The sequence below is a fragment of the Platalea leucorodia genome (genome assembly GCF_965183815.1).
Source record: "Platalea leucorodia genome assembly, chromosome: 16".
Lineage (NCBI taxonomy): Eukaryota > Metazoa > Chordata > Aves > Pelecaniformes > Threskiornithidae > Platalea > Platalea leucorodia.
The window spans coordinates 2,839,001-2,853,361 of record NC_138838.1 but is presented as its reverse complement, the minus strand read 5'-3'; the positions used below and the strand labels follow the sequence as shown (position 1 = coordinate 2,853,361).

General features: G+C 41.3%; 1 protein-coding gene across 2 annotated transcripts in view; it reads left to right on the top strand.

Annotated features, from left to right (window-relative positions):
* AUTS2 (activator of transcription and developmental regulator AUTS2) overlaps window positions 1-14,361 on the top strand; it is a gene marked incomplete at both ends in the record, with an annotated part of 791,016 nt that overhangs the window by 201,708 nt on the left and 574,947 nt on the right. For both annotated transcript variants that reach the window (XM_082328605.1, XM_082328604.1), the window contains one exon: window positions 11,505-11,714. In XM_082328605.1, coding sequence (XP_082184731.1) covers window positions 11,505-11,714 — 210 coding nt within the window. The remainder of the gene's footprint in view (window positions 1-11,504; window positions 11,715-14,361) is intronic.

Below are 14,361 nucleotides of genomic sequence, written 5' to 3'. Positions count from 1 at the left end.
CGGCAGAGAGGGGGATTTGCCAATGATCAGCACTGTACAAGAGTGTAATCCCTCTGGTTTTTTGATCATCAAATTTATCTTCGCTGTATCTGTTTCCTAGGGGAAGAATAAGCCAGCAAATAGAAAGGTTACATATTGCTCTATTTCTTAGACTTTTGTTCTTTACTATTTTTTTCAGCCTGAATGCTAGAAGGCGGTTTCTTTTGCAGATGGGAAGTTGAACCGTAGTTTCTTTTTTTTCCTCTAATTGCACAAAGGTTCCGATCCTTTTCCCAATGAAGAACATTACCAAGCTCGCCTGAAGTGATGCAGTCCTCCTGTCTGAGCTCTCTTTCTCTTTTTCTCTCTCCTTATTTTCTAATCACTGTTCTTTCATTTTAAAATCTGCCTTCATCAGTCTTTTGTATGAGGTTGTATGCCACATGCCAAGAACAGTGGTAGAGCTAAGTGGTTCCCAGAGAAGGAGAAAGAAAATCAAGAGGAATATGAGGCAGTAGGAGCTTAGAAGACAGAAAAGCTAGTGTGTTAAGTAGTTCGACTTCTTGACCCACAAGATGGAAAAGAGTTGTTTCAAAATAGATTTTTATTTTGAAAAGCTCAATAATTATAGCCCATTATTATGTGGAGGTTTTTGGTTTGGTTAGAAAATCTGCAGGCTGGAGCATTTACCACCCAGCATAATCCCGGAGTAGTTCTTCTAATTCTGTCCTTTTCCTTGCTTATTTCTGTATTCTCTGTCCAAAGAGCCAGCTTTGGCCTGCTTGCTTGCATGTGCAGAGGGATGCCTCCGCTTTCCCTGCTGCTTGTAAGGCTTCATTTGTGATACAGAAATAAATGATGCGGATGTTTCCATCTCTCCCTATTCTCTCCCTATATAGCGCAGTTTCCTAGTTGTTTTACCTACGTTGTCTCCAGGTGGTTTCTTTGTCTTGCCTCCTGGAGAGCAGATTTTCTGGTCTAGTCTTGAGGGTAACATGGCAGCAAAGCTAACCTCTTCTGTGGTGTCCTGACTCAGTTTCTTTACGTGGCCATGATATTTTAGTGAGCAGCAGCCTGAGACCTTTAGAATACATTGGACTTTCCTGGTGCTGTACCATCTTTCCGCAAGACAAGGAATGCAGAGGTGCTCCTGATTTGATTTACAAACCGTAATAAATTTTTTATGAATGCTGAGTGCTGCGCTAATGAATGGTGCCAGTGTGAGAGCCTGGAGGCTGAAGTCATCTGTTTAGCCCTAGTGCAGGAATAGCAGGGATGAGCGCCATCTAAGCCCACATCCATTTATTCTAACCCTACCAATAAGGGGGGATACCCTTTAAATGTAAGATTTAGTGGCCTGCTAACTGCTTGGCCTCGGTCTGTGGCCTGCTGACGAAAGTGCTGTTAGAATTATTCAGCGAACACCATGTGTACCTGGAGAGCGGAGGAGCCCACAGGCAGCTTCGTGCCAAAGACTCCGCTGGAGGGAAATATGATTTCATTGCAGAAGTCTCCTGGTAAAGTTGGCAGGCCATCGGGCAAAAATAAAGGACTGGTGCTTTTGGACATGAAACAAACAAGGTTAAAAGGGGACATATTCTTTATTTAAAGCTAAGAAAGCAAAGTATTTTGGTCCTAAGATGGCACGTGTATTTTGGTCAGTATATGCACATCTTATATAACTACATTTACAAACATAACAAATTTTTATTTTTGGGAGAAAGTTTGAAATTTTAAAAATTATTTCCATTCCAAATCAGAACAAAAAGTGCAAATAAAAAAACTATGGGAAGGAAAAAAAATTCCAGAAGCTTCAGTGTAGAACTGAAGACTTGCTCAATTATTTAGACAAACTGAAATTATTTGTGTTTCGTATTACTTAGCGTAACACTTGATAACTGTTCAGTTGGATTCTCTCCACCATGAAAATCCCATTTTCCAAGGAAAAAAATGTTTGACCCTGCTGTGACGCGAAGCTGACCCTTGCACTCAGGCGCAGGCATCTGCATGAAACATAGACAGTCCCAGCCCGTGCCCGCAGTCAGATGCATTTCTGCCTCAGATCAGGGCGCTGCTGTGCCTGGCTTGACTATATAGAATAACAGTGCTGTATACAAATATGGGGTCATTACTGTAAATGTGAAACTAGTATGTTGTAGCACAGGGAACAAACCAAATTCACCTTTGTTTTAGGAGCTGGCTTAATGCTCGTCTCTCTCTGCCTAATCTATAATTGTAACTGAGCAGTGCAAGAGCAGTGAAACCCTCTTTGTTGGCATGAAGATTTAAAGCGAGCATCCCTAGGGACTCTTTTTCTCTTCACACCCCTTTTCTATTTCTTTTCATTCCTCAAACAAAGAAAATAAACACTTCGTGAGAACGTGGCCGTGCTGCTCATGGGGTATAAAGGCCCAGCACTGTGGAAATAAACCCAGGGCCAGTGGGAATAGATTTCCCTTGGCTGCAAGGGCTGCATACTGTGTAAGCAGTCTCAGCGACTTGAATTTTGTAAAGCATGTCTGGGATGGAGTGTTTTGTTACCAGTTGTGTTATAAGCACTCAGAGTTGGGCCCTGAATTCTGGCGGAGCTCGTGCTGACGGAGCGGTCATGGGCCAGAAGGGCAGCCAGCGTGGGCAGGCACAGCCCTGGTCGCTGTGAGATCTGCCCTGGGTGCTTTGCCAAGTAAAAAAGGCTGTAGGTGTATGAAAGGTGGGTACTTATCGAAGATGATTTGAAAAGTTTGAAAGACTGTGCGTGGAGGAGTTGGAGAGAACGTGGCTGAGATGATGCCAGCAGAGGACACAGATTCCCTGCTGGGAGAGGCCAATTCTTGCTGGTATTTCAGACAGCAAAAAAAGGCAGAGTCACAGGTCTAAGAAAGATGATTTAGTCAAATCTGCAAGACAGAGGTAACCTTGGACTTTGCTAGCACTTGTGTAAGACCTAGAAAAAGCTCTAGAAAAAATGTGATGGGACTTCTAGGCCGGCAGAAGCTGGGTGGAGTGAGAGCTTCAGGATCTCTTTCTTTTGGCAGGAGTACACAGGTTTCTGGCTAAATCAGTCTGAGCAGAATCAGCTGTGTGTACTTTGCCTTCTACAAAACCAGGCAGCCTCAAGAAAAACAGTTCAGTGGCTCTGTAATCTAAGCTGGTGTTGCTCAGCACTTTCTCGACAGTAGCTCCAAGAGTAGGATTTTTCCTAACTCTGGTTGCACGGACTCCGGTAATTCGGATGACTGTTCTCCATAACTGTAGTGTGGTATGGCAGAGTATTTTGAGTGACAAAATTGAGAAGGGAGAGGGGAGGATAAGGCTGAGAATACCACATCATGTTTGAAAAAGATGGAATAAATGAATGGCAATCAATTGCTCTGTACTCATCTTCAGGTACGACAGCAGGTTTTGCCAGCTTTGATTTCATAGGGCCTCTTTGGCTCAACAGCTGGCATTATAGTCATAGATTTCAGCTAAACCTTTATTTTGTGTAGCATCTGTAGGCTTAGTGAATACTATGAAAAATGTGGTATAAGACTGTCCATTTCGCTTTTCAGCTCAGTTGCTACAGGTGTTTTGTAGATGTGCCTTTGAAATCTTGAGTAATTACATTCTGCTGTTGTCAAAGTTGGTGTGTAGGAGTAAGTTTTAATCTTTTGTACTCAAATACTTGAATAAAATTTCTTTTTAAACATGCTTTTTATCATGTCAAGGTAAAAATTTGAGTGTATGCTTATATTCAGCAGTCTCAAAACAGATAACAAATGTAAGGATTTTGCTAAAATCCCATTGAATGCAGTGAGACGTAGACACACATGTACGTGTAATTAAATGTGAGAAAGACACTAAGGTAAGGTGCAGAAACAATATTATGTAGTCTGTGTGAATAATCACAAAGGAACAATGCAGATCTCATTGGAAGCATCAGGTGTCATAAATTGTTGAGAAACAGTGTGTCTGCATCCGAACACACAGGATGCTGAAGAAAGGCATGGTCTGTTGGTTGAACTTAGGAACAGGGAAGGACGTTTATTTTGCCGAGTAAAATACTACTTTTAGATTACTTCCTTAGGTCTAGTGTGTTAGTAGAAGTCAGTCACAGATGACTTGTGCTGAAGAGTGACTGCTATCCCGCTACAGCAACAAACAGTGTAAAATCTAAGTAGAAGAGAGTTGACAGCCATATATTCGTTAAATAATGCGAGGTCGAACACAATTTGAAGTGTATAACCATGGCTGAGTTGAGGAGTAGTATGTGTACAGGATCCCTTGTTTCCATTTGCCTGATGTGTTATGTGGCAGCTAGCTATGCATTTACGTTCCTCCAAGTTTTTTGTTTGGGTGTTGTCCCCCCCCTTGCCTTTTTATGAATTGTGATGCTGCTGTTAATGATATAATGGCCTACTTTATTTCTTGAAGATCCCGAAATCATTTACTCAGACAGGTTCGACTTACTCTGGAATCAGAGACACTTCTCTTGTTGAGCCCCTTTCCCCCGTTACGGAAGCTGGAAGGTGCACGGTGAGGGAGGGGATTGCGGGAGGGTTTCCTCTTGCTGATACGAGTTGAATGTAATTCCGTTTTCCTCTGCCTCCATCTCGTATTTAGTATGTGGCATTGAGGGAGGCCATCGCACTACATATATTAGAAACAGTGATTATCTGTGTCCTTATAATATGTGATGCTTACTAAAGCCTGATTTGCAGGAGTGCTCAGCACTCCCAGTAGCTGCTGAAATCAATGAAGGCTGTGCTTCATTAGATAAAGTGCTCTGTAGAGCTAAGTTCTCTGACAAATCAAATCTTAGGTGCTTCCTAACGGGCGCTTGAAATTAGCAGACGTTTTTGACCTGAACATGTCAGGACTGTTGTTGCCGCCTATAAAATGGGAATAGTGAAATACCTTCATCTGGCTAAACAGCTGTAAGGTAGGCCATTGATATTTGTTGAGCATCTGATACTATAGTGAGAAGCTGTATAGAAAAGCCCTTGAGGAAATTAATAATTGTGCTTTCGGAGGAGGGTGTGACTGGAGCGTAAGTAAACAAGTTTTAGGTCCACATGTTGGACAAAGAAGGGAAAACAAAATCCTGAGTGGCTGCTCATTAGCTGAATACCTTCCATTCTGCCCAGGGAAATAAGAGCACGCGATCCTGTAATTAAAGATTGTATCATGACGCATATGCACAAGAGGGCTGAATTAAGGTGGTGGTTGCAGCCTTAATCCTGGCCTTTCATAACTTCCAAGTCTTTGACTTTGTAACCTCAATAATGCTGCTTTAATGTAGTTTTTTGTGTCTTATTTAAATCAGCAGCACCTGAAAAGGAACCTTCTGTTTGTCAATGATATTGCTAACAAATGATTTTGGGATGAAAAATCAAAGCAATCTCTTTGCTACAGAAGCGCTTTTATAAAACATATCTCAAGCAGACAGCAACTTGCTTTTCTATTGTTTTGCCTTCATCTGTAATCACCGCGTAGCGTCCTGCAGCCTGGTACAGCATTTCATCTTCAGGCTGTTGCACAGCCTTTTTTGCACAAGACTGAACTACTTTGTTTTCAGATTCCAGAGAGATGCAGGAGGCAATGGATTGTAATTTTATGAAAATAAAGCAAACAAAACAAGATTAAATCTTTCTGCAGAGGTCTCGCGACTTGAAGAAATTGCTAGGTTTAGTGGATGGGCTACTGCACCCACTATAGTTGACATCATGGCTCTCTTCACCAGTCCCTCGTGTCCTAAAATACCATAATTTCTACACTTTGAGAACCTTTTCTCTTTTGCATTGCACTTTACACCTGCTTTCCTTTCTCTTTGGTGTTGTTTTAAGAGTGTTGGCAATTTTTCCCCCTAGATAAATGCTTTTGAGGAACTAATTGTGCATTCTGAAGAATACACAGTGCATTTAACTATCTTATCTGGAGGGAAATGAATGACTATTATAAACGTTTCGGTTTATTTTCTGATTTTGAAAGATTTCAGGGACTAGTCGGTGCATTGTTTTCAGACCTTTACATCTTGTTGTTACTGCCAGAACTAAAATAAGGAATTATGAAATGTGAGAGAGAGGTATTGAAGTGTTAGGGTATTTTCATCTATCAGCTATAAAAATTCTTCCCAAACGTAACAAAACACAGTATGAGTCGATGCAGACTGTCAAGATGCGATGGCAAATCTGGTACTGGCACCGTTTCCTGATTTGGAGGGGTTTTGGTTCAGTTTGTGCAGCTGCTTGCGCGTGTTGCTCTGCTGGATTCCCAGCTAACGATACCCACTGCGTGATGCTAACGAAGCTGCCGTATTTCTCTCAGCTGTACTCTTTAGGCATCTTAATTTCTTGCAAGCTAAACTTTTGTAACAAATGTTCTCAGTGAATATGGAAGCGGTGGTTTTGTCAGTGTTCCTGTTCGTGCGTTTTTTCGTAGGAAGCCCCTTCGGCTGCTTCTTGCTTCTCCTCACGTAACGTCCCTGGCAAATGAAGCACTTCTGCTGCTGACAGCCAGGCCCGAGGTGCTGAGTCTGTCTTATGGTTGTGTCCATAACTTGGAAAGAATTTCAAATCAACTTTGGTAGCTAGTGAAAATGTTGTGGGTTTTTTGGTTTTTTTTTTGTTTTGTTTTGTTTTGTTTTTTTAAATTTTTTTTTTCCCCTCCTTAATTGGCTTCTTCCTTCTGCAGGAGCGTTCCTGATCGGATGTGAATTGCTTGTACCTTGCAAATGGGCGAAAGGCTTCAGGAGTACCTTTCCTAAAATTCTATTTGACAGGGATGCTTGGATGTCTGAATACTGGACAGGGGCAAACTGGTATATTCAAGCTTGCTTTTCTAACTATTTGTGTTTTAAGTGGAGCACTACATTGATATTTCATGACTGTTTAATAATTTTGGGTTTCTAAAAGGGTCTCATTTCTTTAGACTTAATTTTATTGTTGGAGTGAAGGATAAATTGTTGGGCCCTGATGTAACGCCGTTGTGGACTTTAGCAAGAACCTGAGGAGCAAATAATTGGAATGTAGTTGTAGACTGATGCAGTTGTTGTTTGGTTTTACTAGCCCTGCACTGTAATCTACTTTTGTTTTTAATAATTAGTTTTTAAAAGTTGCACTTTACTGGGGTCATGTTGAGTGTGAATTCAGAAAGTAAGTTCTTGCAACACTGGAATCACAGTGATAATCCGCAAGGATGATTTTGGAAAGATCAAGGCTTGAAATCCCTGAGCAGCACCTGAAATTTTCATCCAAATAAGTGCCTGCAGTGCGTTTGCTACACAGTGCATTTACAGCGTTGCTTTTCATCAAGTGTTCCCACAGAAAAACCCTGTAATAAGGCGTGGAACCGAGTTCCTCTTGTTGCCATGTAGTTTTTAAGTCGTCGTCAGAGGGAAGGTGGCTGGAGGAAAGGGCAGCAGCGATGGACTGGCTCTCGGGTGAGATTCATGGGGGTGAAGCGTGTACCCTGCGAAGCAATGGGAAGCACTGCTCGGCTGCCACTGAGGATCTGATTTATAATTAATGAGCTGGCATTTACATAGCAAGAAGATGGACTCTCCTGAAATAAATCAGGCATAGCTCCCTCAAAGCTTAACACATGATGAGAACGCAGTGTGTCCTTCAAGCCTCCTACCTCGAGAAATTATCTGATGTACCCACGGAGGCTGCTTCTCCTCCCCTCACCAAATGCAGGGCTTGGATTGAAATTGTTAATATTAATTGGAGCCGAGATGATTGCAGTGCCACCCCATCAGGCTTCAGCAGCCCTCCCGCTCGCTGACGTCGCAGCAGGGGTCTGTTCAGCATGGGCGGCTCTTCTCCGCTATGGCACGTACAGTGGTATCAGGTTGATTAATGTGCCCAATAGAAATAAAACAAATGGAAATTTTTTTAGATTATACAGCACACTCATAAATATTAATGCACTTTTGTATTGAATTGCATGTAATTACATATTTATACATTTAAGTCACCTTCCTGATACACTTAAGGCACTTTACTGATGAAAGATATCTCTGAATAAGATGGTTTTAAACCATGCCTAATATGTTTGTAGGATTTATTTAATAATGTGTGGGCTTGTATGCTGGCAGGAGAGGAGAAAAACCTCCATTAAAGTCTGAATGTGTTGTTCACAGGGTCTGCTACTTAGTTTGCATCGACTCCATGGGTAGCTGCTGAAAAATACGTCTCGACATGAAATATTACTACATCCCCTTATCTATGTAGATAAGGTCTGTGCAGTCCTGTCACCTTAGAGTAATTACAGCTTATTACTCTAATCATGATGATGCCTGAAGTCTGTAATTAAGATTGTGCTGGCTAATGTACTAGCACGCGGCATGGTACAGCTATTGTCCTATCTAAACAACAGAAAGATAAAAATTGGATGAGGGAGAAAGGGCAGAAAGTAGGGAAGTGATTTATGCAGGGCCACGGTTCCCAGCCAAGCGCCGCCTCTGCCGAACCCAGCGGCTTCCAGGACGGCAGAATCCGTGCGCGTCCTCCGCAGCCCCGTGTGCGCTCCTGTACCGACGGTGCGTCCAAAACAATCCCAGGCAGTTTGCACCCTCAAACACGAGGATCGACACCGCCTGTGAGCTCTCTTCAGGCTACATTTAATGCATCCTATCCACCTGTGTCTAAGCGTTTATTATTTTAACATGTCCTGTTGCAGTCCAGTCTGCAGATGAAGAATTTAATATATATTTCTATATACACACATATTTTAAGGCCAAATTGTGTATCCGTTGAAAGCAATGAGAGGTTCTACCATACAATTCAATAATACCGGGGTTTGACCCACAGCACTCTGTAATTTTCTCTGCAGCAATGTCAGCTGGTGAAAAGCAGACGGCTGTTCTGGAGGAACATGGTTGTCTAAACACCAGTCTTTATGTCTAAATTTCATAGTAAGCCCACCCACCAAACTGGATTTAAGGCCCGCTTTCGCAATTTGCAGAATTGCAAGCGATGTACACATGGAGCTCCCTTTCCCTTTTTTGCTCGTAAGCAGAAGAGGTACCTTATTTTTGAATATTTCTGCAAATTGTTCCTTCTGTCTCGGAAGATAAGTTTTCATAGAGTTTGCAGAAAGCTTTGTGGAGCTGCTGTCACTCATCTTAGCGGTAGGTATATATGCAGATTCTTTCTTCCCAATTCTGACATACACCTAAAGTAAAGTTTAGCTCGTCTTGACAATTCATGAAACTTTATGCAGCTGGCAAGAACATGGGCTTCTTATGGAGGAGGTTATCCCAGATATGGCCATAGTGGTCTGCAAAATTTGACCCATTTTATGCCCTCTTTAAAGCTAATGGGAGCTAGTAATTTCTTGATGGCAGTGCTAGCCCCATTAGACATTTTATAAGTTTCTGGAAGCCTGCCACTGTTTCATTTAGATCTGTAGCTAAAAAAAAAAAAAATAAAAAAAAATAAAAAAAAAAAACCACAAAAGCTATTTAGTCATTAGGAGAATATTTTTTTTTTTTTCCCCAGAAAGTTTCCCTTTCTTCATTTCTTCAACCTTTCACATTTAGAGTGAATCATCTTAAGAGCATTTCTATCTACAAATACGAGCTCCATGTTTTAACAGAAGTCTTGTGCTGGTATAATGTGCTATTCATAAAGCACTGGATTTTTTGATGCTGATCTGAAAAAATAAAGATTTATGTTTATCATTAGCAGCACGATGATAGTTATCTTAAGGCACAAATCTGTTCTATGACAAAATATCTCATTGTTTCAATAGAGTGCATTGAACAAGTTGTAATTCTGGTGCTTTTCTCCTGTGTTGAAGTTGCTCTGTGGGAATTGCAGCGTTACTCCTTTTGCCAGTTTATTTCCCGAAGCGTAGCTGAATAGGCCTGAGAGCGGGAGCTGCTGTGCGAGGTGCTCTGTGTTTGGTATCCGGGAGGTCAACGTGTATTTGTAGTTGCTGTAGTTGCTATTTTATGAAGCTATTGATGATGAGAATTGGTGAAATAGTAACCGTAATACATGACACCTGAGAATTTGCCTTCATGCATTTGTGGTGTATATCTAAATCTAAAACCTTCCTGGGAAAGGAGACAAGAGGTGTGCTCGGAAAAGTGATTCTCCTTACTTCATTTTTCCTTGGGCTTGCCCTGTAGGATCTCTTAGCTTGTGTACAGTGCTTTTTACGAGCGGGTCTCAAAACATGTTATGATGATCGGTGCTGCTACTGACTTTTTTTAATGGCTGGAGGAACCAGAGAAGAGAGACATGACGTTCTTAAAATACTGATCCTGCTTTATAGCTAAGGATGCTAAAGATTTTTTTTCGTGAGCTTGGATAAAGCTCCTAACTTCTCTGATACGAAGAACACTGTGTGAAGAAAAGCTTAGGATATTTCCCATGGTGTCTTAGGTGAAGAAAAGGGACAAAAAGTATCTTATAGCTTCTGTTCCATACTCCCTTCTTAATGCTTGTAAAATGATTCTTTTCACCAAATATCGAATTTGAACATTGACTGTTTTCAGTTTAATTAATGTTCTCATTGGTTTTAGTTATGAATTTTGTGAAGCTCTTGTGTTTTAGATAGGCATTTAGGGAGCTTTCTTTAATTAAAGCCAAACTGATTTTTGCCTTTAGGCATGTTTTTTTTTGCATTAAAAGGTGGCATAATTTGAATTATATTTTCCTGAACCTGAATCTTTGTGACACAGGGACCAACAGCCCAATTTCTTTCCTGCTGTCGGTTATAATATTAAGTGACAATAAACAGAAGCATGAAGGCTCACAAGATGACGTGGTACTTGATGGTAGGGCACAGAGAGCTTTTGGTCAAAGCAGCCAGGCATGTTAGTAGAGTATGCTTAAAGTATTACGCTATTTGAGTAATGTGCCCCTTAAATGGAAATACTGTACTCTAACATATGGAGTTCTTGGAGCAGATGTGACTTAGCAAATTGTATTTATTAGATGCACAATATGCATTGTAATTTACACCTTTCCAATAGCTTCTAATTCTTCTCTCTCAGTGACCCTCCAGCCTCCTCTTCCTCCGCCTTTAATTTTGTGTTATTGGAGAATTTTTTTGAAGTAACGTTTATTTAAAACAAAAATATGAATTCTGTGTGTTGCAGGTTATAGGTAAGAAAATACGGTAGCTGTAGGCTAAGCGACAAAACTCGTGTTTATGTTACAAGGCTTCAGTGTTTTTTATAGATAGACAGACTCTGGGCTTTAAAGAAGGGTCAGTAACAAAGTTTTCAAATGCAAGCTTTTTTTTTTGTGAGATGCATTTGAGAATTATGAGGTTGACGGTATGAAATCTAAAGGAGTATGTGTCTGCTTCTGTGCACTCCATCTTACAGATTTTATTTTGCGTTTGCCTATCTTTTGATTAAGTGGACACCAGTGAAGACTGCTTTCTCCTTTTCTGGTGATTGCAGCATTGCCTCAAGAATCCTTTGCTGGTCACCTAGAATTGCTGCCTAAAGAGGTCGACCAAATCAGAGCCGTATCTTAACCACTGTGTTTTTCTTCCCTTCCTTCCCCCACTCCCTCCCTCTGCAGAAGGACGTAGCTCTGAAACCTCAGGAACGTGTGGAGAAGCGACAGAATCCTCTAGCCAAGAAGAAACGGGAAGCACTTACCAATGGGCTGTCGTATCTTCCGAAAAAGAACAGACTTCACCACCACCAGTACAGCTCCGACCGCGAAAATGATCGTAATCTTTGTCAGCACCTTGGGAAAAGGAAGAAAATACCGAAGGGCCTCAGACAGGTGGGAGACAAGTTATCTGTTGCGGGGAGGGAGGGCTTTGGCTGTTGGCACATGGTATGTAGAAGCAGATTTCTGATTTCATGGGATTACTTATTTTAACCCCTTCGTAGTTGTTTTATTCCTGGGCTCTCAGGTGCCGCTTGGTACCATGTCCTGGTACAAGAAGAGATGAATTGAGTGGGAAAGCGAGTGGTGTATTGATGCCGAGTTGATTAAGAAATGTGCAAAGGCTTTCCATAGGCTGGCTGCGAGACTGTCAGGGCAAACAAATGTGGTCTCTCTATTACCTTGTTAGGCCAACTTTGTGCTATAAATACGCCTTCTTGTCTTTAGGCTTTGTACACAGAAGCGTAAGAACCCGTTGAACATCAAGGGCAAGGTGAGGTAATTGCAAGAGGGGCAGCTGTTAATCAAGACAAAGCTCTAAGACTGATTACAGTGCAAGGAGCTCATTTGTAGGATGTCAGTGGTACTGGTGTGCTCTTTTGGGTAACTAATCACCTACCTGTAAGCAAGAACCTTCTGCCTTCCCAACACTGGTGTTCCCTTACGGCGGTAGCTGTGGCGCACGTGTGACACAAGTGATCAGATAGCAAGGCCTGAGGCTGGAAATCTTGGACTCTTATTCAGGACTGTGCAGTGTTGTGTTTTGTGTTTTTAAAAAAGAAGAAAGCGTGACAACTGTGATTTCTCTGGTGAGCAGGATGCAGAAAAAAGAGCCATGTTTTGCTTTTTTTTGAATAAATAGCCCTTGTGTGTTTGTTATATAAAAAAAGACTAAATTAGAGCTGGGCATTTTAAGTATAGCATGTGCCAGTATGGTCATTTGGCTCATTGTCTGCAAAACTGAAGTCTAAAGTAACAGTAGAGGGGTCAGCTTTGACTTAAATTTGAGTGATATTAATGATTCTCTAACCAAAATTTATATGTCTAATGGAGATGGTGGATATTCGTTGAATGAGTCTTCGTCCTTGTTTGGTGCAAACTGAACATTGCTCTGCAGAGGAACTTTTAGAAAATAGTGAGAATTCACTGCTTCTCATTTTGTGAGCTCAGGGAAATGGAAAGAATATTGAGGATGACAAGTACATTGACTGGTATTCAATTTTGATATTCGCAGTTATGGAAGCTGGTAAAAAAATATGTTTCCATGATTATTTTTAAGCCTATACTGTATATAGGAATAGAATAAGAGATTAGAGAGTGCTTCAGCAAAGCAAACAAATCGTAAAATGTCTATTCTACACTACCACACCCGTTAAAGATATTTCTTCTAATTTAATTTTACTTTGTATTTCAAAGGGAGGTGGGGAAACTCCTCAGGATAGTTGAGGCAGTGGTTACGTTATAAGCAGATACTGAAGGTTTCTGTGTTTCCTTGACTGTTTTCTGTGTTCACCCACGTGGTCTTCACTCTGTTCCTTTTTAGTATGTCAAATGGTAAATGTATGTGCTTTGTGCCGTAGGAACCGGCCTTCGTAAAAGCTGACTTTTTGCACTATTTGATTCCCCTGGCAGAGCCAACTGTCAGATGGAACCTTTCTGCCTGGTACTTAAGCAATGAAGGAATCAGCCTCGCTGCTGATGGAGGTTATTTGTGAGGTTATGTTTTTAAGAACAAATATACACTGGCTTGGAAGGTATTGAGTTGACAAATGTCATGGAAAATGGTTTTCCTTTTAGCTGATAAATCTGAGTACTCTGCTTAATTCCTGAGGGATAAGGTTGAGAGGAAATAAAATATCTTGCTCAATATAAATTTAATACATTTGGTAAGGGTATAGCTCCTTAGATAAGAACATTTTAGTCTCATGAACAGTTTAGGTGCTGACAAATCCAAGTGGCTTTGGCACTTAGACGTGGAAAAAAGATGTCACGGAAAAGACTATAAAGCTTATTTGAAAAGACATGCTCACAACCTTTATATATAGTATTTCTGGTAAGCGTTTTCTGTCTTCTTTCAAGACAAATGGTGAAGACCTCAAAAAAGGAGGAGAATGATAAATTCTGAGGATGGTTTTCTCTGATCATGTAGCACTCTTCCTGCTAGAGTGACTCTTGGCTGCACACCTTGTGTTTGTTTCTCCGTGCAGCTCCATCCCGCGGAATTCCTGGGCTCTCGATGGGAAGTAAAGTTGCTTGTCAGCCTTCTCAGATGACAGCAAACTAAGAACTGGGCCCACTGGTGTGTTGTGCTGGGCAAGTAGGAAGGTCCAAAGCCAATTAGAGTTTAGAATTCTGGATACATGTGGTGTCCTTGCCACATTAGAGCTATATATTTTATATGTAAACAATGTATCTTGCCCCTGTTGTCCCGGAAGGAATCCTGAATTGTCACATGGGAATATTGTAGTTGAGTGGCAGGATGCAATCTCGATGCTGTCGCTTGCATTCCCCTGCTGGCAAAAGCCCTTGGCTGCAGTCTGTCCCTGTTGGGAAAGGTTTTATACCTGGAGATCTTGTTCGTTGTTTTACCAGTAGTTAACAGGCCTGTCTGATATGCCTTTCTGTGTAATCTGTTATCTGCTGGAAGTAACCCTCACATGCAGGATTTACGGTATGAAGCTCCCTCGTCCAACAGATTTAGTTGAAGTCAGCTATTGGAAGGACTGCTAATTAGTTTTCAAAGAAAATCCTTGCAGTATTC